The sequence below is a fragment of the Muntiacus reevesi genome, chromosome 13 (genome assembly GCF_963930625.1).
Source record: "Muntiacus reevesi chromosome 13, mMunRee1.1, whole genome shotgun sequence".
NCBI classification, from domain to species: Eukaryota; Metazoa; Chordata; class Mammalia; order Artiodactyla; family Cervidae; genus Muntiacus; species Muntiacus reevesi.
The window spans coordinates 10,895,699-10,918,429 of NC_089261.1; the positions used below are offsets into that span (position 1 = coordinate 10,895,699).

General features: G+C 45.7%; 1 protein-coding gene across 1 annotated transcript; it reads left to right on the forward strand.

Annotated features, from left to right (window-relative positions):
- Positions 1-8,406: 8,406 nt before the first annotated feature.
- PLA2G1B (phospholipase A2 group IB) lies at positions 8,407-14,712 on the forward strand. Its single transcript, XM_065903728.1, has 4 exons — positions 8,407-8,440; positions 10,892-11,051; positions 11,714-11,841; positions 14,548-14,712. The coding sequence occupies exons 1-4, from the start codon at positions 8,407-8,409 to the stop codon at positions 14,661-14,663; spliced, it is 438 nt and encodes a 145-aa protein (XP_065759800.1). The 3' UTR covers positions 14,664-14,712.
- Positions 14,713-22,731: the final 8,019 nt, after the last annotated feature.

Below are 22,731 nucleotides of genomic sequence, written 5' to 3' on the forward strand. Positions count from 1 at the left end.
GTGAAGCCCCCACCCGTCTCTAAGACCCCTTGGGGGCGAGGGCATCGCCTCACCCCACCCCGCGTTTCTGTACCTTCCTCTCAGACACCGTTACTGTAAGCTTGCAGGCCTCAACTGTGGCCAAGGCAGGCCCCGCTCTCTCAGGCCCTATGGGGTCAAAGGCCTTGGGCCCGTTCACCCCAAAAAAAAAAAAAAACCAGTGTGGGGGCGAGGGAAGAGAAGGGCTCGCCCAGAGCCACTGCTGGAAAGGAATTAACTCTCCAAAGGTCACCCCCCTCCCCGCCCCCTACCTGGTCAGGCCTTCATGGTCTCTGCCCCGAGCCCCCCATGAGTGGGCATTGAGGGTGGGCACTTTGGGAAGGGGCGGACCCCAGGGGAAAGCAAAGGGCTTCTCAGGGAACCCCCACATTCTCTCACTGAAGTTCCCCACCAGGATGGTCCCGTGGCCAGAGCCCCGAGTCCCTGGGCCCTCTTCAAAGGAAAAAGAGGCTCAGGTCATGACTTCATGAACAGTGACCAGGCTGGTGTGGCGGGGTGGAGCGCCCCCCACCCACTGCCTGCCCGTGTCCTCTCCCCCAGGTCTGGGGCTGGGAACCTAAGCTCCCTTCCCCATCGTGGTCCCCTCCCCTGAAAACCCCCTTTGGAGAGTTAATTGTCTGTGTGAGGTGCTTAACCTATTAGCCCTGAGAACACAAAGCAATAATCTTTGTTACTGAGATGCGCGGCTGTTCGTGGTTTTTTTTTTTTTTAATGTTTCCTAATAAAAGAGAAGCTGCATTTTATTGGTTTTTATTTTTAATTTTCTACACACTTGAGCTGAGTCACGAGAGACTTGCTTTCCTCTCCTCCCCTTCCTGTGATCGATCCCCCACCCAGCTGGGCCCACCCATGGGCTCAGGGCCTTGGAATTCCGTTTTCTGATTTGTTTGGGAAATTTTTTTTAAAAGATGTTACACGGTGTTTCGAAGCCAGCAAGTTACCACCCTCCGGTGTCTCTTCTCTCCACATCTGTAACTTCTTTTTCCAGGTTTTATTTTCAGTTTTGAATTCCTAATAAATTATTTGAAAACGGGCCTGAGCTTGTGTCTTGTATCTCTCTGTGCGTTCAGAACTCGGTACCCCAATGATACCCCGTTTTCCCTTAACTTCTGTTTTCCTCCTGGAATAATCTTCACTTGTCGACCCAGCTCCCATCTCCAATTTCTTGACCAGCCTCAAAACTTGGTGTTGATGATGAGATACCATTTCATACCCAGTAGGATGGCCATCATCAGAAAACCAGAAAATAACAAAAGTTGGTGAGGAAGTGGAGAAATGGGAACTCCTGTTGCATTGCTAGTAAGAATGTAGGATGGTGCAGTTACTGTGGAAAATAGTTTGGCAGTTCTTCAAAAAGCTAAACATCGAAATACCATATGATCCAGCAATTCCACTCCTCGGTATACACCCAAAGGAATTCAACATAGGGGCTCAAAAAGACGCTGAGCATCAATGCTCACAGCAGCAGTATCCACAATAGCCAAAAGATGGAAGCCACCCAGGATGAATGGATAAATAAGGCCTTCTCATACAGTGGAGTATTATTCAGCCACAAAAAGGACTGAAGTTCCGCTATGTGCTACAACACGGATGAACCTTGAAGAATTCCGCTAAATGAAAGAAGTCAGACACAAAAGGACAAATGTATGATTCTACACATTTGAGGTACCTATTAATAGAATCAGCAAATTCATAGAGACAGCAAGTAGGTTAGAGGCTGGGGAGGAGGGAGTGGGAGGTTAGGGAGTTAGTTATTGCCTGATGATTACAGAGTTTCTGTTTGGGATAATGAAAACATTTAAGAAATGGGTTGTGCATAGCATTGTGAATATAATTAATGCCACTGAATTGTACACTGAAAACTGATAAATTGGGAAGGGGCTGTAAAAAACGGTAAATTTTGTTATGTATTTTTTGCCACTTTTTTGGAACAAAAGCTTGGCATTGAACCCCTTATTCTCATGTGCTCAGTGGTGTCTGAGCACATGTCTCAGCACTTGTCTGGCTCTTTGCAGCCCCGTGGACTATAACCTGCCAGGTTCCTCTGTCCAAAGAATTTTCCAGGCAAGAACACTGGATCAGGTTGCCATTTCCTACTCCAAGGGATCTCTTAAGTCTCCTGCATCGGCAAGCAGATTTTTTACCACTATCACCACCCTTACGCTCAGTTCAGTTCAGTCGCTCAGTCGTGTCCGACTGCGACCCCATGAATCGCAGCACGCCAGGCCTCCCTGTCCATCACAAACTCCCGGAGTTTACTCAAACTCATGCCCATCGAGTTGGTGATGCCATCCAGCCATCTCATCCTCTGTCATCCCCTTCTCCTGCCCCCAATCCCTCCCAGCATCAGGGTCTTTTCCAACGAGTCAACTCTTCGCATGAGGTGGCCAAAGTATTGGAGTTTCAGCTTTAGCATCAGTCCTTCCAATGGAATTATCTCCTTCAGGATGGACTGGTTGGATCTCCTTGCAGTCCAAGGGACTCTCAAGAGTCTTCTCCAACACCACAGTTCAAAAGCATCAGTTTTTCGGTGCTCAGCTTTCTTCACAGTCCAACTCTCACATCCATACATGACCACTGGAAAAACCATAGCCTTGACCAGACAGACCTTTGTTGGCAAAGTAATGTCTCTGCTTTTTAATATGTTATCTAGGTTGGTCATAACTTTCCTTCCAAGGAGTAAGTGTCTTCTAATTTCATGGCTGCAGTCACCATCTGCAGTGATTCTGGAGCCCCCAAAAATAAAGTCTGACACTGTTTCCACTGTCTCCCCATCTATTTCCCATGAGGTGATGGGACCAGATGCCATGATCTTAGTTTTCTGAATGTTAAACTTTAAGCCAACTTTTTCACTCTCCTCTTTCACTTTCATCAAGAGGCTTTTTAGTTCCTCTTCACTTTCTGCCATAAGGGTGGTGTCATCTGCATATCTGAGGTTATTTATATTTCTCCCGGCAATCTTGATTCCAGCTTGTGCTTCCTCCAGCCCAGAATTTCTCATGATGTACTCTGCATATGTTAAATAAGCAGGGTGACAATATACAGCCTTGACATACTCCTTTTCCTATTTGGAACCAGTCTGTTGTTCCATGTCCAGTTCTAACTGTGGCTTCCTGACCTGCATACGGGTTTCTCAAGAGGCAGGTCAGGTGGTCTGGTATTCCCATCTCCTTCAGAATTTTCCCCAGTTTATTGTGATCTACACAGTCGAAGGCTTTGGCATAGTCAATAAAGAGAAATAGATGTTTTTCTGGAACTCTAGCTTTTTCGATGATCCAGCAGATATTGGCAATTTGATCTCTGGTTCCTCTGCCTTTTCTAAAACCAGCTTGAACATCTGGAAGTTCTCGGTTCACGTATTGCTAAAGCCTGGCTTGGAGAATTTTGAGCATTACCTTACTAGCATGTGAGATAAGTGCAATTGTGCAGTGGTTTGAGCATTCTTTGGGATTGCCTTTCTTAGGGATTGGAATGAAAACTGACCTTTTCCAGTCCTGTGGCCACTGCTGAGTTTTCCAAATTTGCTGGCATATTGAATGCAGCACTTTCACAGCATCATCTTTCAGGATTTGACCTTAAACTCAGAATCCTAAGAGGGTGAAGGAGGAAAACCAGCTCAGGTGGGCATGGGTAATCTCTAAAAATTAGATGTAGTGGTTCCACCACCTGGCTCCTCCCTTTCCTAGCTGAGAGTCCTCAACCTCTCTGAGCCTCAATTTTCTCATCTATTAATGGGAATGATATAAAAGGTCACATGATAAGATTCTGTTTATGTGAAATAGCCAGAAGAGGTAAATCCATAAGAGATAGAATACAGATTGGTTGGGGCTGGAGGGAGAGGGGCAAAGGGGAATAAACTCAATGGTTAAGGGATTTCCTGTGGGGTGATGAAAATACTTTTTCATTAAAGGTGGTGTTGGCATGACATTGTGGCATAAAAGCCACTGGATTGGTCACTTTGAAATGGTTGTTTTCTAATGTGTAGAGGAATTTCACCTCAACAAAATTAAAAAGAGAATGGCAGCAGTAACTAGGGTGGTTGTTAATTAAACAAGGAGGGCAGACAGAGGATTCAACACCAGGCAAGGCACAAAGTTAGTGTTTAGTGAGTAGTAGCTGCTGTGAATCCCAAGTTTCCTCCAGGTGATTGGGCTCAGCAGTGACTGCCCCCTCCTGGGTGGTCCCCACGGACTCCCACACTCATTCAACAAATATTCCCTTAGGACCGACTGTGCGCGCGTCACTGTTAAGAACTGGGAGGGTGACCAATCTGTCCTGCTTTGCCAGGGACTTTTCTGGCTCGAAAACAGGAAATTCTGTGTCCCAAGAACCCTTCAGTCCTTGAGGGGGAAAAAAGTCAGAACCATTAGTCATCTGAAGGCAGCGATTTCAGTTGGGTGTGTAGGGGGGTCGAGTTCTGCTAAAATCTGCAAGAAGGGTAAGAATTAACTAGTCAAGGCTCACAGGGGAGGAGCATACCAGGAGGAGAGACCAGCAGTTGCAAAAGCCTTGAAATGGGAGAAAGCATAAGGACTTCCATCAGGGGGCCGAGAGAAGGCTCCCTGTGGCTGGAGAAGAGGGTATTCCACCCCACTCTGGGCTGAGAGGTAGGTAGGGGCAGAGGAAACGGCCTCTAGACTGATTTTGGTTCTTATATAAGAGCCATGGGAAGGAGTGAAGGGTTTTAGGCAGTGGGGTGAGAGACTGATGATGTGATGTAATTGAGTTTGCATTTGAGCATGTCATCAGCCCACACAATAGGGAAGAGATTTGAGGGACGCCATTGTGGAGGGGAGCACAGGGTCGCTGAGGAGGCTGCTGCAACCATCGGGGCAAGGGATGCTGGGGCAGGTACCAGGTGTTGGAGGTTGGTGTGGTTTGAGAGCTGGACTTGCAAGGGACTGGATGGGAAAGAGAGTGAGTATGGGGAGAGTTCCTGGGTTTCTGAAGGTCAGCTTCCTCGGTGGTTGTGCTCAGTTTGAGAAATATTTTCAGCTGCGCCCAGATGTACTGGAAACAGAGACAGAGTGATGAGAGAGGGGAATGGGAAACAGCCCCTTAAGGTGACCCCAGCCAAGTTAAACCCAGTCCAGTGTTACCTAAGGCTTTCTGGGGACTTCCCAACAGCCCACATTCTGGGCTCAGTGCCGGATTAAGAGGCAAGAACATGCAGGTTCAAATCCTATTTCCTTCACTTTCCAGCTGTGTTGACTTTGAGCCAGAACTTAAGTTCTCTGAACCTGTTTAGTCATCTATGAAAACGAGATGACGAAAAAAATAACTATGTCAGAAGCTGGTTGTTAGGATGAAAAACAACATAACACTCTTCGCCCAGGGCTGAACAGACAGAAGCACTCAGTAAATGGTAGGTGCACTTAAGCATTTCCTAGAAGCAGGAGCCATGTCCTCCAGGGGCTGGCCAGGTGTGACCTTGCTGGAGTGTGGGTATGTCATCACCTGAAGGAGTCAAGAAGCTATACTTAGCCATTCTTTCCACTGGAGAGTGTGTTTTTCCCAGGCTGGGAGAGGCTGTACTGTACACACCTGTGCAAGGGCAACAGCAGGTCACGGTGCAGATCCTAGGGGCCTGGGGGGCTATCAGTGACCTGCCAGGTCCATCCCTCTGCCACCTCCCTGTCCCCTGCAGAGGTCTGGATTGTCACATTTAGCTCGTCTCTTTCCAGGGGGAGAGGGGTCCAGTAGCAGTCTGACCCCTCTCCCACCAGCTGCTTTGCCTAAGCCCCAGCACAAATTGCACGTGGGAGTTTGTCCAGCCTGCCCTTGTGGAAGACTTCCAGCTGGCTGGGGTCGCTGGGAGAGAAGCAGGCAGGACTGAACCTCCTTCTGGCCTCCATGGGCCTTTGACACTCCCACCTGCTACTACAATTCCCTGATGTGAGGTGACATTGCGTTATCATCAGTGCCAGATCCAACTCACATCCTGCTGCGTGACATTGGGGCAGTCACTTAACCTCTCTGAGCCTCCATCACCTCTGTAAAGTGGAGTTCGTCCTTGGACCTGCCTCAGAAGGCTGTGCCAGTTTCTTAGCATGCAACTTGGACTAGTTAGTGGTCGGTAAATGGTAGTTAATACTACTAGCCTTAGGGGATTTTTATAGCATCAGCTACTCCTTCTTCAGATCACCCCCAAACAGGAGCAGCACCTATTTTCTGCTCTGTTCTCAGTCCCAAAGAACCCTACACAAGAGGGACTTAGCATTTTCTTGGCCACGAGTCCCCTTTTCCTGGGCAGCCTTCACTCATTCTGAAGGGGCAGAACCACTTGCCAGACTGAAGTTGGGGCCTGAGTTAACCTGTTCTTCTTCCAGGAGCTCTCACCTCTGGGCCGGCCCCGGGACAGGTGCTGTGACACCCTGGGAGCACTATGCAATAGAACTTTCTGTGACGATGGAAACATTCTAAGTTCATGCTGTTCCAAACCATAGCGCCTGGCCATGTGTAGCTATCAAACACTTGCAATGTGGCTGGTGGGACTGAAAAGCCAATTTTCAATATTATTTCATAGTAATGAACTTAAATAGCTACTTGTGGCTAGTGGTTACTGTAGCCAATGGCTAACCTGGTATGCACACTGGCTAATGGACTGATGTAGAATATCTACAGGCAAGTAGGAAGAGATGGGTGGTGAAAACCCTGGATCAAATAGGGGCAGAGTCAGGTCCAGGCAAATAAATCAATTTCCCTTTCTGGGTCTCAGTTTCCCCATCTGCTTACTAAATGCTGTTTCAGTGTCATCACATTAGCTGAAGGACATTTTTCTGGGGCTCTTGGACTTGGAATGAAACCGGGAAACTCTTCTAGACAGATTTCTTCTTTTTTGCCCCCAGTATGTGCTCAAGGGAAAAGTACATTGCTGGAATCCTGGGATGCATGCGTGAGCAGAGGTCACAAGAGTCAGAATTATCGATTCTGCTCTGATTCATGTGACATAATCTAACATAACCCTGCCAAGGGCAAATGGAGTTGTCTCAGTGGGAAGAGGCAGGTGTGGGTTCAAGTCTTGGCATTGCCATTCCCAGCTTCACCCAAGGCTGAACCTCATATAGAAGTTCTCATCTGGAAAGTGCCCAAGATGCATTCCAAGACAAGAGATGATCAAACCCAGCATGGCCATGGGATGAAAACGACACTTCACCTCCGTGATCTTCCTCCCCCAAACCCATAGCCAACCCCATCTTACCAAGAGAAAAACATGGGACAAATTCCAAGAGAGGGGCATCTTATGATACACCTGACTAGTATTCCTCAAAATGCCCAGGTCCAGGGGGCTTCCCTGGTGGCCCAGTGGTAAAGACTCTGCACTGCCAATGAAGAGGACGTGGGTGTGACCACCAGTCGGAGCCACCAGGCTCCTCAGTCCATGGGCTTCTCCAAGCTAGAATACTGGAATGGGATGCAATTTCCTCCTCCAGGAGATCTTCCCAACCCAGGGATCAAACCCATGTCTCCTGCATCTCCTGCATTGCAGCCAGATTCTTTACTACTAGCACCACCTAGGAAGTCCAAAATAATAATAAGTCAGGTCTTACGAAGTGAATTTCACCTAAAAAATGTTATATAGACCTTTGATATGACAGTTGTAAAATTCTTTTTATTCTACAAGTCAGATCCAAGCCTTTGTAATTCCCAAGTCCAGGGTTTTCTTACAAATCCACGGTAGGGGACTGGGAGAGGCAGTGGTATTGCTGGAGCGGGAAAAAAAAATTCAAGGTGTGCCTTAGAATCAGATGTACCGAAGTTGGAGCCCTTGCTTTGCGTTTGCTAGCTGTGTCATCTGGGGCAAGTCGTTTCACTTCTCTGAGCCTGTTTCCTCAACAGCAAAGTGCATGATTGATGGGAACCTTTCAATGAGACCCACAGCCCAGACTCAGGCTCATGAGAGGAGCTGGAGGCAATAGTCACTTCCTTCCCATCTCCCTTCTCCTAGTTGTTCAACGGGGTTGACAGCCACCCGTACACACACACACACACACACAATGTTGAAGCTGGACTGAGTAAAAAGGGGTGGGTAAAAGAAAAAGAAGAGAAAAAGAAACACATGCACGCACGCACACACACACAAAAGGGGTGGGTATGAGGGTCAAAATTCCAAGGTGTGCAACTCCACAAATAATCCCTTTCATTCAAAAGGGCGGATGACAAATACACACAACTACTTCCAAGGACCCCCGGCTGGCAGGGCTTGCTTGTTGCTCAGGATTATTTCTGCAACAGACTCAAGGCCAACTCAGAGTCAGCAGGGAGCAAAGCAAACAAGATGTGATAGTCTTATCTCAGGGCAGCAGGGCAGCTATAAGGAGGGAGCCCATAGTGACATCAGCTTTTGCTCACCAACCTGACAACAGCATGAGACTCCTGGTGTTGGCTGCTCTGCTCACAGGTAGGCAAGTGCCCTCAGCCCCACCCCTTCCTGCCCTGGGATCTCTCTCCTCTGCAATGGGCGCCAGAGGTCACAGGGATGGCCAGACCTAGGGTCTTTTTCAGGGCTCACCGTGGGGCTTAAGAGCTCCCATATTGGGGTTCCCTCAAATCCCCCTCGATGAGCTTTCCAGGTGGCACTAGTGGTAAAGAACCCAGCAGCCAATGCAGGAGACACAAGAGATGAGGGTTCTATTCCTGGGTTGGGAAGATCCCCTGGAGGAGGGCATGGCAACCCAGTATTCTTGCCTGGAGAATCCCCATGGATAGAGGAGCCTGTCGGGCTACAGTCCACAGGGCCACAAAGAGCTGGACATGACTGAAGTGACTTAACACACACACACACGCACAAATTCCCCCACATCTTGCATCTTCTCCACCTTTAGGTCTGAACTCAGATGACCCATCTCAGAAAGGCTTGTCCTTGTCCATCCAAGCTAAGAGCACCCCTTCTCCCTCTCCCTGGAGTGGACTGCTATTTCCTTCTCCAGGGGATCTTTATATCCCAGGGATGGAACCTGCATCTCCTACATGGCAGGCGGATTCTTCACCACTGAGCCATGGCCTTGATACAAGGCCTTCTCAGTGCCTGTCTTGGCCTGCAGCACGTCTCTTGTTGATTCATTTCATTTTTTATCTCACACCCACACCTAAGCACGCACTCCTTGAGATCAGTGATAGTGCTGTTTGCACCATTTAATGAACAGATTAATAGAATCAGAATTAACTTGAATTCAAATCACACCTCATTCAGCCATTATTCATTCATTCAACATTGACAGTATCAGAGTCTCTAAGGTATCAGGCTCAGGGTTGAGGCTGGGGAGTCGGCCACGCTTGCTGTGCGCTCATGCACTCCAGCAGTACCTGCATGCAGGTCTGGCCTCTGCAAAGAGCAGAACTGGCGGGATCAGAGAGAAGGAAAGAGGAGGGAAGCAGGAGAGGGGTCTGGAGAGGGGCCAAGGCAGTGAGGCCACTCCTGTCTGAGACAGCTCCACCACTCCTCCGGGCTCTGCTCCTGGATGTAACCGCTGTCGGCTGCCACCGTGGAGGCTGCTCTTGGGAGAAAGTGAGCAGCTGCCACCTTTCCCGAGCCCTGGAGCCTAAGTACTTGGAGCGACTCCAGTGTCCACAGCATATCAAGGACAGGAAGGGCCAGGCGTGGGGCACAGAGACGACACCGGGGGCCGAAATCACTTAGCACCATCTTTATGGAACCAAATCCCACAGGTCGGGCTCTACACCTGAAGTAAAGAAGTCCTAGGAACTTACACTGGTGGTCCACTGGCTAAGACTCTGTGCTCCCCATACAGGGGCCTGGGTTCGATCTCTGGTCAGGAAACTAGATCCCACATGCTGCAGCTTAAAATCCTGCATGCTACAACAAAGATTGGCCGCAACTTAGACCTAGCACAGCCAAATAATTTTAAAAAAGAAGCAAAGTTGTCCTGTTGAGAATGGAGGCCACGTGGGCCTCCTCACCATTCTTCACACTCCTGGCCCCCCTCAACCTCGTCATCCCGCAACCCAACCCCCCATTTAGATTCCCTTACTGTGCTCCAATTTTGCCGTCTTCTAACACAACATCCGATTCCCTTATTTATTACCTTTATTGCTGACTGTTTTTCCTGCACTAGATCAATGAGGTTACAGATTTTTTATTTGTTCACTGATGTGTCTCCAGGGCAGTGACTAGCATATAATAGGTGCTCAATAAATACTTACTGAATAAATAATGGAAATAGTTTTAAATTATCATATAGTCACACAAACACTAGTACACAAAGGTTCAGAGCAGCACCATCCATAAGAGTCGACAAGTAGAAACAACCCAAATGTCCATCAGATGATGAACAACTAAAAGAGTGACCTGTCCATACAGTGGAATATTAATCAGCCATAAAAAGGACTGAAACACTGATACCTGTGATAACAGGGATGAAGCTCAAATCATATGTGAAGTGAAAGAAGCCAGTCACAAAAGGCCACATATTGTATGATTCCATTTACACAAAGTGTTCAGAATAGGCAAATCCATAGAAACAGAAAACAAATTAGTGGTTGCCAGAGGGAGGGGGGAAAGGGGAGTGATTGTTGATGGGCAGAGGGCATCCTTTTGGGGTGATGAAAATGTTCTGGAATTATTACTGATGGTTGCGCAATTCTGTGAATATACTAAAAACCACTGCATTGTATGCTTTGTTTAAAATGGTGAGTTTCACGTTTTGTGAGTTGTTTAGAAAATGCCTGCTCACTTTACCAGGTTCCTGTATCCAGCTTTTTTCAGAGGAGGCAGCTGATGGGGGGTCAGGGGGACAGCATGGGGGCCTGAGAGAGCAAGCAGGTAGTAAGGTCCCTGGGGCGCCGGCAGCCAAGCAGGACGTATTTGAACTCTGGCTGTGTCCTCCTGCAGTGGGCGCTGGCCAGGCCGGCCTCAACTCGAGGGCGCTATGGCAGTTCAACGGCGTGATTAAGTGCAAGATCCCCAGCAGTGAACCACTGCTGGATTTCAACAACTACGGCTGCTACTGTGGCCTGGGCGGATCAGGGACCCCTGTGGATGATCTGGACAGGTGAGTTGCTCTGCTGGGAAAGTATCCCTGAGATGGGGGGAGGGCAGAAGACAAAGGTCTCACGAGGCACAAAAAAAGATTTGCCTATTTGCTAAAGTAACACATGTTCACCTCTTAATTCAGGGGAGCAAAAAGCTGAAGGTTGGCGGGGGAGGGGTGTGTGTGTGTGTGTGTGTGTGTGTGTGTGTGTGTGTGTGTGTGGGGTGGGTGGGTGGGGTGTGAGAGGGGTGGGGTGTGTGAGGGGTGGGGGGGTGGGGTGTGTGTGAGGGGTGGGGTGTGTGTGTGTGTGTGTGTGTGTGTGTGTGTGTGTGTGTGTGTGTGTGTGTGTGTGTGTGTGTGTGTGTGCGCGCGCGTGTGTGCAAATGCCGCCCTCTAGTGGCAGGACTTTGCACCACGAAACATCACTTCCAGGAGTCAACCTTCCAGCCGGGGTGAAACCATCACTGTCTCTTGTGCTGTATAGGCTTGTGCTGTATTCCTGCAACCACTTTAAAATCATCTTCAATAAACATGAGAAAAAGACTTACTGTTTCAAGCCACAGGACCAGTACCTCTCAGGGCAGGTCATCTAAAACAGCCCCACCTGTTCTGAGGGAGCAAGTTCAGGCTGACGTGCTGCCCTACCATGCTCCTGCCTCAGCTCTGTTCCTCCCCTTCTCCAGGTGCTGCCAGACACACGACAACTGCTACAAACAAGCCAAGAAACTGGACAACTGCAGAGTCCTTGTGGACAATCCCTACACCAACAGCTACTCGTACTCATGTTCTAACAATGAGGTCACCTGCAGCAGTAGGTTTACCCTCTTGTTGGCTCTTGTTAGCGGGCATGGAGGGAAATAGTATTAATGATAGCCACCACTGACTGATCATTTTCTTGGTGCCAGGCAGTATCTCCTTTAATCCTTAAAACAACCCTATGGAATAAGTACTGCTATTATCCCCATTTTACAGATGAGGAAACTGAGGCTCAAAAAGCTGGACCAACTGTCCAAGGGCACACAGCCCCATGAATGGCGGTGTTTGGTTTTTGAACATAGGTCTATATCACTCCAAAACCTCTGCTTTTAACTGCCAGGCCATACTGCTTTGTTTATTTCATAAAAAGAGCTTAGAACTCCCACGTATCAGGCTTTCATTGCATGCCAGGTACTAGGCAAGGTGTGCATGTGTGATAGGTTTTATTAAACCCATTTTACAGGTTAGGAAGCTGAGGCCCCAAAATAGTCACTTGCTCCAAATCACACAACCTATGAGTGGTAGGGCCAGCATTTGAACTCGGTTGCTTCTGATTTTTTTTTTTTTTTTTTTTTGCTTCTGATTTTAAAGACTGCATAACCACTAAGTTATGCAGTGTTCATGATGAAACATGTCCCTCCATGAAGACAGTTCTGAAGAGCAAGACAATTCAGAGAGGTGTAGGGAACTGTCTTGTGAGACCAGCATTCTAGATTTTCATTCCCCTTAATTTTGCAATCACAGATACATCCCAATTTTTGAAAATTGTACTAACAACACTGGAATCACCAGTCCAACTCCCAAAGTGCCAAGAAAAGACTGACCTGGCATCCCATCACCCTAAGAAATAAACAGTTTCATACCTCTGTATTCCTTTTAACCAGGGATCCAACCCCTGCAGGGGAAGCACAGAGTCCGCTGGACCACCAGGGAATTCCTTCAACCTGTTCCTTTAAATCATATACATGTTCCCTCCATCTCTCCAGCATTTTCTCTTTTCTCTCTGCTTTATTTTCTCCACAGAATTTCCTAACAGCCAACACATTAATGTTATTCTTTCACTTTCTGTCTCTCCAATAGAAAGGATTCACAAGATCAGAGGTTGTCTGTTCTCTTCATGGCTGTGTCCCGAGTCTAGATCAGAGCCTGGAATCATAGGTGCTCTCGATGTAAATGTTTGATGAATGCACAGTCTAGGTACAATCTTGCGTTCTGTGTTTTTCTCACTTATCACCACACTTCGACCATGTTTCCATGGTCTCAGTCTTCCTTATTACTTCTTTCAAAGCTGCATAAAATAGCTTCATTTGCTCACACAGTCCCCTGGTAACACAGATTTCAGTTGTGCTCTACTTCAGAAAGCCAGATACGGGAAATCATATTTCTGCCCTGAAACTTGATCAGTAAGAATTTCTTTCTGTGGATTCTGGACTCCTTTATGAATCTGCTGAAAGCTATAGACACTCTCCCCAGGGAAATACACACACACACACACACACACACACACACCACACATACATGTTTGCAAATAATTTATTTTTAATGAAAATTTCTTCTTCCCCTACAAGAAGCCTGCAGCAGAAGGCACTGATTCAAATTATAAACAACAACTTGCTAGACACACACTACTATGTATAAAATAGATACATAACAAGGACCTGTATAGCACATATTCAATAGCTTGTAATGATCTATAACGGAAAGTCACCTGAAAAGGAAAATGTAAATGTACACCTGAATCAATTTTGCTGGACACCTGAAACTAGCACAACACCGTAAATCAACTAAACTTCAATAAAACAAAATTAAAAGAAAAAAACAGTAACTCGATAAATAATTATCTCATTATGCACACTTTATAATCTAATTAAGCCCTAATTTATGCTTAATGAGGGGTTGAGGAAGACATTCATGATTTTTAAAAGAAAGGACTAGAGAAATAAAACCTTAATAAGATTATTGAAGGTAAGCAGATATACATAATTAAATTATGGATAATAAAGCTGAAATGCATTTTAAATGTTATCCATATTGCTTCTTTTGGTTACAAATGTAAATGAGGTCAAAATAATATAATTTCAAATTCTCCAGAAATGTATGTCATAGAAAGCAGAAGGCACCTATAATCCTAACACCCAAGAAAACTGGTTAGATATATTGCACTTGAGATTTTTTCAGCATATACTATGCACTTTTTACTGTTAATATCTTGGAAATGTTTCCCCATATAGACACAATTATTTTGAACATCTGTATAATACTCTATTGTAAGGATTCTGTAATCTTAAGAATATGTGCTTTAAAGTAGAGAAATTGGTTTACAAAACTTCACTAAGTTGAAACGTAAAATATTTTGCTGCCTTGCGTATGTGTTTTAGTATTCCCCATACAATTTGCAGTTGCTTATCTATGTTATCAGCGCTCTGTGGTTGTATGGGTTTTTAAAGCAGTGAGTTCATTTAGAAGTGTGAAAACAGAGAATGTCCCCAAAGCAGTTATCATACCTTAGTATCACCAGATAAAATAAGCTGCCCAGTTAAATTCGATTATCAGATAGACAAGAAATTATTTTTTTTAAGTCTGTGTCCCAAATAATGCATTGTAGATCTGAAATTTCAGTATTTCTTTTTGCTTTATCTGTCGACCCTAAATTTGCACCGGTGGAATTGCCAGCAGACCGTTTCATTTCATCCTTCCCGCCCCTGGATCCTACAAAGCATCAACCGCCTTGACTCAGTTCTCTGTTCTCGCTTTATTCCAGGCGAAAACAATGCCTGTGAGGACTTCATCTGCAACTGTGACCGCAATGCCGCCATCTGCTTCTCAAAGGTGCCATACAACAAGGAGCACAAGAACCTGGACAAGAAGTACTGCTAGATCTGAGTATCTTCCCAGGAAATTAGCATTCCCTTTGGGCCCCATGGCTTTGACCTTACCATGTCCTCCAATAAAGCACCTAATGAAAGGCCTCCCGCTTGGAGATTGTTTTATTCTCTGCCTACTGAACATGACAAAATTTCTTCCTGGTTCTTTGGGAGTATCATTCATTCCAGACCTGGAAGCTGAATTAGAGGGACATTTCTGGGAAGTGAGTACTATGAGACCTGAATAATGATTAATAACCAAGGATGATCTACTCTGTGCCAGAACTGTGTGTCTCTAAATTCTCTGGGCAGCCCTATAAGATTTAGACACTATTAGCAAATGCTATTTTTCTAAGCTGAGCTTCAGGAAGAAAGGTCATTCACCTACCAAGAGAGATGCATCTGGTAAAGAGCAAAGAAGGGATCTGAAGCCAGACCATCCAACAGGACACCCTGCCCTGCCTGAGGTGGTGGGCTCTTCAGCTTGAGTCAGACCTGCCCTCCTTGTTTTTCTGTCTTTTACTTCCAACTGTGTTCAATCGTTTGTTTGTTTGTTTGTTTCTATAATTCCTTTCTAAACTCTACAAAGCCTTCACCACAGTCTACAAGTTGATGTGTGTGTGTGTGTGCACACACACGTGCACATGCTCACACGGGAAAGAGAATTCTGGAAGAGCAAGACGAATTCTGAGTGAGGGAGGCTGTGAGGGAATTCTGAGAGATGGAGGGTATGAGACAATTTTGAGACAAGGAAGGTGAGAGGGAATTCTGAGAGAAGCAAGGTGAGAAGGAATTCTGGGAGGAGAGTGAGGGATTTCTGAGTAAGGGGATTCTGAGCAAAGGAGGGTGAGAGGGGATTCTGAGAGAAGACAGGTGTGAGAAAGTTTGAGTGAGGGAATTCTGAAGTCAGAGGAAAGTCAGAGAATGGAAGTCAGAGGAAAATCTGAGAGATGGAAAGTGAGAGGGAATTCTGAGAGCAGGAGAGTCAGAGGGAATGCTGAGAGAAGGAAGGTGAGAAGGAATTCTGAGAGGAGAGTGACAGAGTGAGGAAATTCTGAGGAAGGGAGAATATAAGGAAATTCTGGGAGAAGGAGGCCGAGAGGGAATTATGAGAGAAGGAAGCTATGAGGAAATTTGAGTGAGGGAATTCTGACTGAGGTCGGGTGAGAGGGAATTCTCAGAGAAGGAAACTGAGTGGGAATTCTGAGTGAGGAAATTCTGAGAGAAGTACAGTGAGAGAGAAATCTGAGTGAGAGAGGATGTGAGGGATTCCTGAGAAAAGCTGGGTGAGAGGGAATTCTGAGAGAAGGTGGGTGAGAGGGAATTCTGAGAGAAGGTGGGTGAGAGGAATTCTGAGGGAGGGAGAATGCACGTGTGCTCAGTCACTTCAGTTGTGTCTGACTCTTCGAGACCCTCCATCAGGCTCATGTGTCCATGGGATTCTCCAGGCAAGAATACTAGAGTGGGTTGCCATGCCCTCCTCCAAGGGATCTTCCCGACCCAGGGATAGAACCCAAGTCTCTTCTGTCTCCTGCACTGACAGGCAGGTTCTTTACCACTAGTGCCACCTGAGAAACCCGAGGGAGGGATGGTGAGAGGGAATTCTGAGAGAAGGAGGTTGTGAGAGGTTTCTGAGAGAAGGAAGATGAGAAGGAATTTGTACAAGCTGATTTTTTACATTGTAGTCTTAAAATATAATTAACAATAATAGTTTCAACCTCTTGAGCACTTACTATATATTACTGTGCTAAGCGTTTTCCATGTCTCATCTCCCTAAGTGTTCAAACCAGTTCTGTGAGATCTATACAATTGCCTCCAGTTTATGGGTGAGGAGCTAAAAATTCAGGTAAGTCAAGTCACTTGCCTGAGATCACACAAATGGCAGAGTCAGGATTTGACCAGATGAGTCTCTTTGGTGGGTTTCCCTGGTGGTGCTAGTGGTAAAGAACCCGCTTGCCAAGGCAGGAGACATAAGAGACACGAGTTTGATCCCTGGGTCGGGATGATCCCCTGGAGCAGGGCATAGCAACCCATGCCAATGAGAGGAGCCTGGCAGGCTACAGTCCATAGGGTCACAAAGAATCGGACACGACTGAGGCAACTTAGGAAGCATGTAAGTCTCCTTGATAATGCCTGAGCTGTTAACCACTAAGTCACTCAGCCAAGTTTCTCTACAAAAGTTTATTACTACACTGGCAATGAAATTCACCAGAGAGAGTGGAGAAGGGCACAGAAGAGAACTGAACTGGAAAAGCAAAGATGAGAAAGGACCACGTGGACTATGAAAAGCCGTGACTGAGCAGTTTTACAGAATATACTGGAGACTAAGAGAATACACACTACTGGGTGTGTGGTAGGCAGCAAAGGAGTGCATGTGGATTTCTTTGGTCCCAACTCCTCCTTCATTTCATTCCTCCATTCAAAGAATATTTATTCAATACTCACTCTGGGCCAGACACTGCACAAAATGCTGAAGATACAATGCATCTGGGATTGGCCTGAAGACAATGATTTATTGTTAGTAGCTGCCATCAGTTTAGTGTTCTCTGAGACTTTCTTTCCCCCCTGCTTGTCAAACTGGCATATGACGTGTAACATATGCTGTGTTCTACCTTCCAGACTGTGCCATGCATTTTTCACAATTACCTCCTCACCCTCACAACAGCTCTGTAATTGAAGGTATTATTACCTCCCCATTTTACAGATGAAGAAACTGACTCAAAGAGGCACGTCATCTGTCAAAGGTCACCCTCTCATAGATGGTATAGCTGACACTGAAACCCAAATCTGGTCATTTAGAGGGAAAATGCCATCACATCGTGAATTGCTGAAGGTAGAGTGACGTGTCTTAATCACTTTCATATCTCTATCTGCCTGGTACTGTACTTGATATATAGGTCACTCAATGAATAATTGCTGAAAGCTGAATGAAGTGTTGGTCATTAGCGCTCAGCACCTTTCCGCAGGCAAGAATGGGACTATTTTCAAAAGAAAATTCATCATTTAGGCTGAATGTCTATTTTATACATACTGTCCTACAGTATCATTGCAAGGGACAAATAATTAAATTAGACCTGACCTCGGCCTTTAAAGAACTGTAAGTCATTTTTTTTTTTTTGGTTTTTTTTTTTTTTTACTCTTTAACTGCCTGTCTTGAGGGATCTTAGTTACCCAATTAGAGACTCAACCAAGTGCCCCCTGCATTGGCAAGGAGGAGTCTTAACCACTGGACCGCTCCGGAAGTCCCTATAAATATCCTCTTTCAATGGAAGGAAACTGCAAGTCCCTGTTTGGATGAAAGAAAAATAAGACTTTAGAGGACTGTTTCTGATTCCTAATTTTTTCAGTTGATAAACAACAGAGTCCCCTGAGTACTCAAGGTGGGCTCTAAAAATACCCTCTTACGTAAAAGCCTACCTCTTTTTATTATCCCAAGGGTTGGGAACTCCTGTAACATATTCCTGTAACTATCTTAATGAGCATCTGCGGGGTGCTCATTACAGCAAACGAAATACCGGAAGCACTGTTACAACGGCTGGGATGATTTAAATGAATAAATACATAAACTGGACCGAGAGTAACGCCATGTCAGGATTAGGTATATCTCAGAAGCTACAGTATCTTCGCAGAGCTTGGCACATCACACACGTTCATTAAAGTCTTTCAATTAAGGTACAACAAGACACAACCGTTTGCCGCAATCGAAGAAAAACCACGTGGCCATATTTACCTTTTCTGATCACGTGATCATGTGCTCCCAGGCTTGCCGATTCGCAGGCCACACTCCAGGATGGAGAATTTCAGTAGCAAATGTGATTGGCTTTCTTATGGCCACGTGGCTCTCGGTTCCTCTTTTCTATTGGTGAACAGTAGCCCAGCCCCAGCCTATCGCCGCTTCCCGGGCTCCGGCCCCGCCCCTCTCGCGTAGGGATAGAGCGTGAGGGAGAACCAGCGCAGGCGCAGTGGTCGGTGTCCGCGGATGGTGGGCCTCAGAGTTCCACGGAATCCCGCAGGAAGGACAGAGTAGGCGAGTCAAGTGTGAGAAGAGGGCGAACTATACTCTAGGTCTCTCATTCTCTACATACATGCGCCTCCTTCTCCAGCTCCCTCTGCTAGGAACACCTCCATTACGTTTATCCTGGGTAGGCACCGAGGGGACCAGGAAAGTCAGTCAGTTCAGTTCGGTTCAGTCGCTCCGTCGTGTCCGACTCTTTGCGACCCCATGGACTGCAGCACGCCAGACTTCCCTTACAACACCAACTCCCGTAGTTTACTCAAACTGATGTCCATTGGGTCGATGATACCATCCAATCATCTCATCCTCTGCCGTCGCCTTCTCCCCCTGCCTTCAATCTTTCCGAGAATCAGGGTCTTTTCCAATGAGTCAGTTCTTCACATCAGGTGGCCAAAGTATTGGAATTTCAGCTTCAGCATCAGTCCTTCCAATGAATATTCAGGAATAATTTCCTTTAGGGTTGACTGATTTGACCTTGCAGTCCAAGGGACTCTCAAGAGTCTTCTCCAACACCACAGTTCAAAAGCATCAATTCTTTGGCGCTCAGCTTTCTTTATAGTCCAACCCTCACATCCATACATGACTACTGGAAAAACCATAGCTTTGGCTAGACGGAATCAAAACGGGCAGAAAAGAGAAAAGGGCGAAGGAGAGTGGCAAGTGAATTTTGGATGAACTAATGGCCTCTGGGGCATTCCAAGTTCTCACTTGAATCCTCATTCCTACCTCTAGAGAAGAAAAGGTGAAGGGATTTGCACTTCTGACCATGTGTTTACATTTGTTCCCTCCATCTGGAATGGCCCCACTTGGTGATTGACTGTTCATATTTTAGGACCTAACTGGGGTCACTTCTGAAATCTTCTTGAGCCTTGCTCTTCCTCCTCCTCAAAGTACAGTTGCTTAGGTACACAAGCAAGCTCAGAACTGGACAGACTGGCTTTGATTACTGGCCTGGTGTTTTTAGGTGACCTTGGGCAAGTTAAGGTCTCTGAGCTTCATGAGCCTCATCTTTAAAAAGAAGTAACAGAAGTAACAGAGTGCGGATCATATGGTTGTGGGAATTAGGTGAGTCAATGGGTTGTAAAGTGATTCCTAGAGTGCTTGTTGTAAATGTTTCATAAATACTATTTTCCAAAGGAAAAAGGATTTTTTTCACTTTTTAAACAAAAGATTCTTTAAATTCTATAGTGCTGTATACTTTACAAAAGTTTTGCAACAGGTGATTTCATATAACCCCATAATAACCTTTTTTTAATGCATGCAGTGGTGTCCAACTCTTTGTGGCCCCATGGACTGCAGCCCACTAGGGTTCTCTGTCCATGGAATTTTACAGGTAAAAATAAGCAAATAAGTTGCCATTTCCTACTCCAAGGGATCTTCCTGACCCAGGGATTGAACCCCAGTCTCTGGGGTCTCCTGCATTGGCTGGTGGACCCTTTGCCACTGTGCCCTGTGGGAAGACCTAAACTTTTTTTTATCCCCTACCTGCTATTTTGCACTTCCCCACTTGTGTCTCACCCCTGATAACCACAGATATGTTCTCTAGATCTGTGATTTTGCCTCTTCTTTATTCACTAGTTTGTTGTATTTTTTAAGATTCCACAGGTAAGTGATATACAGTGTTTTGTCTTTCTCTGACTTATTTCACTTAGCATAATGCCCTCCAAGTTCATCCGTGTTGCTGCACATGGCAAGACTTTGTTCTTTTAATGGCTGAGTAGGCCACTGGGTATATATACCATATCTTCATCCATTCGTCTGTTGATGGACACTTAGGTTGCTTCTGTACCTTGACAATTGTAAAAAATGCTACTGTGTTCATTAAGGTGCATGTCTTTTTTAATTAGTGCTTTTTTCTTTTTTTTTTTTTACTTATCCTCAAGATAAGAAACTACTTAGCCCTAGTTCTAGGTTTTTGAGAAATCTCCCTATTGTTTTCCATAGTGGCTGCACCAATTTACAGTCCCACCAACAGCATAAGAGGGTTTTCTTTTCTGGAAGAATATACTTTATTTTCTTTAGAAAGGCTTTATTACATCAAGCAAAGCTTGACTTTTGTGATTTTTTTTTTCTTAAGACAAGTTCAGTTCAGTCGCTCAGTTGCGTTCGACTCTTTGCGACCCCATGGAATGCAGCACGCCAGGCTTCCCTGTCCATCACCAGCTCCCGGAGTGTGCTCAAACGCATGTCCATCAGGTTGGTGATGTCATCCAACCATCTCATCCTCTTCTCCCCCTGCTTTCAATCTTTCCCAGCATCAGGGTCTTTTCCAATGAGTCAGTTCTTCACATCAGGTGGCCAGAGTATTGGAGTTTCAGCTTCAGCATCAGTTCTTCCAGTGAATATTCAGGACTGATTTCCTTTAGGATTGACTGGTTTGATGTCCTTGCAGTCCAAGGGGCTCTCAAGAGTCTTCTCCCACACCACAGTTCAAAAGCATCAATTCTTTGGCGCTCAGCTTTCTTTATAGTCCAGCTCTCACATCCATACATGACCACTGGAAAAACCATTGCCTTGACCAGACGGACCTTTGTTGGCAGAGCAATGTCTCTGCTTTTTAATATGCTGTCTATATTCGTCATTGCTTTTCTTCCAAGGAGCAAGCGTCTTTTAATTTCGTGGCTGCAGTCACCATCTGCTGTGATTTTGGAGCCCCCTAAAATAAATTTTCTGTTTCCATTGTTTCCCCATCTATTTGCCATGAAGTGATGGGACCGGATGCCATGATCTAAGTTTTCTGAATGTTGAGCTTTAAGCCTACTTTTTCACTCTCCTCTTCCACTTTCAAGAGGCTCTTTAGTTCTTCTTTGCTTTCTGCCATAAGGGTGGTATCATCTGCATATTTGAGGTTAATGATGTTTCTCCCAGCAATCTTGATTCCAGCTTGTGCTTCATCCAGCCCAGCACTTTGCATAATGTACTCTGCATTTAAGTTAAATATGCAGGGTGACAATATACAGCTTTGACGTACTCCTTTCCTGATTTGGAACCAGTCCGTTGTTCCATGTCCAGTTCTAACTATTGCTTCTTGACCTGCATACAGATTTCTCAGGAGGCAGGTAAGGTGGTTTGGTATTCCCATCTCTAAGAATTTTCCACAGTCGGTTGTGATCCACACAGTCAAAGGCTTTGGTGTAGTCAATAAAGCAGAAGTAGCCACTGGACCACCAGGGGAGCCCCTCTTAAGACAAACAGGTACAGAATAAGGAAAAGTGGCTCTGGGGAAGATCCGAGTGAGTCTACTCAAAGGAGCACTCAATAGAAGACAAAGGTTTTGGCAGATGGGATGGCTTCTCATCTCGCCATCCCACCTGCCTCCCATATCCTAGTGACAATGGCTAACATTTGCTCACTTTGCCAGCCACTGTGCTGTGAGCTATATATGTTTCATTAGCTTGTTTAATCTTCATAGTCACCCAGTGAGGTAGCTCCTATTATCCTCGTTTATAGAAACCGAAAATTAGATAAAACAACTTGCCCAAGTTCACTTAACTGCTAATTAGCAAGACAGGGTTTTGGAAATCCAAGTCTGCCTATATCCTAAGAGTTTCAGTGCATTGCTATATTCCTCCTCTAATAAATTGAGAAGAAAGGCTCTGCTTTCTTCAGTGAGATTAAGTTTCTTTTTGTTCATGTGACATAAAAATTAAGGACTCAGGGCCATCCCTGGTTGCCCCGTGGCTAAAACTCTGTGCTCCCAATGCAGGAGGCCTGGGTACAATCCCTGGTCAGGGAACTAGAACCCACATGCTGCAACTAAAGATGCTACATACCACAACTAAGACCTGGCACAGACAAATATTTTTTTAAAAAATTAAGGATACACTCTGGATGTCAGAGGACCTTCTTGAATCTCAACAAGAATAATATATCTGGAATTAACTATTATAGCTGGCAGCAACCTTTGCTCTTCCTCAGAGCAGGGTGAACAGGTCATCTTGGTTTTAGCACTACAAGTCCTGCATCAGGAAACTCCTTCAGTACTGGTAAATGTGGGATGGCTGGTCACCCTACCTAGAAGTGTTGCATTTTCTATCCATCCTGCCTTTGATCCTCTCAGGAAACA

Coding starts and splice junctions, on each gene's coding strand:
- PLA2G1B (XM_065903728.1), top strand. CDS start 8,407: ATGAGACTCCTGGTGTTGGCTGCTCTGCTCACAG. Junction 8,441..10,891: donor GTTGGCTGCTCTGCTCACAG/GTAGGCAAGTGC, acceptor GTCCTCCTGCAG/TGGGCGCTGGCCAGGCCGGC. Junction 11,842..14,547: donor CAATGAGGTCACCTGCAGCA/GTAGGTTTACCC, acceptor GCTTTATTCCAG/GCGAAAACAATGCCTGTGAG.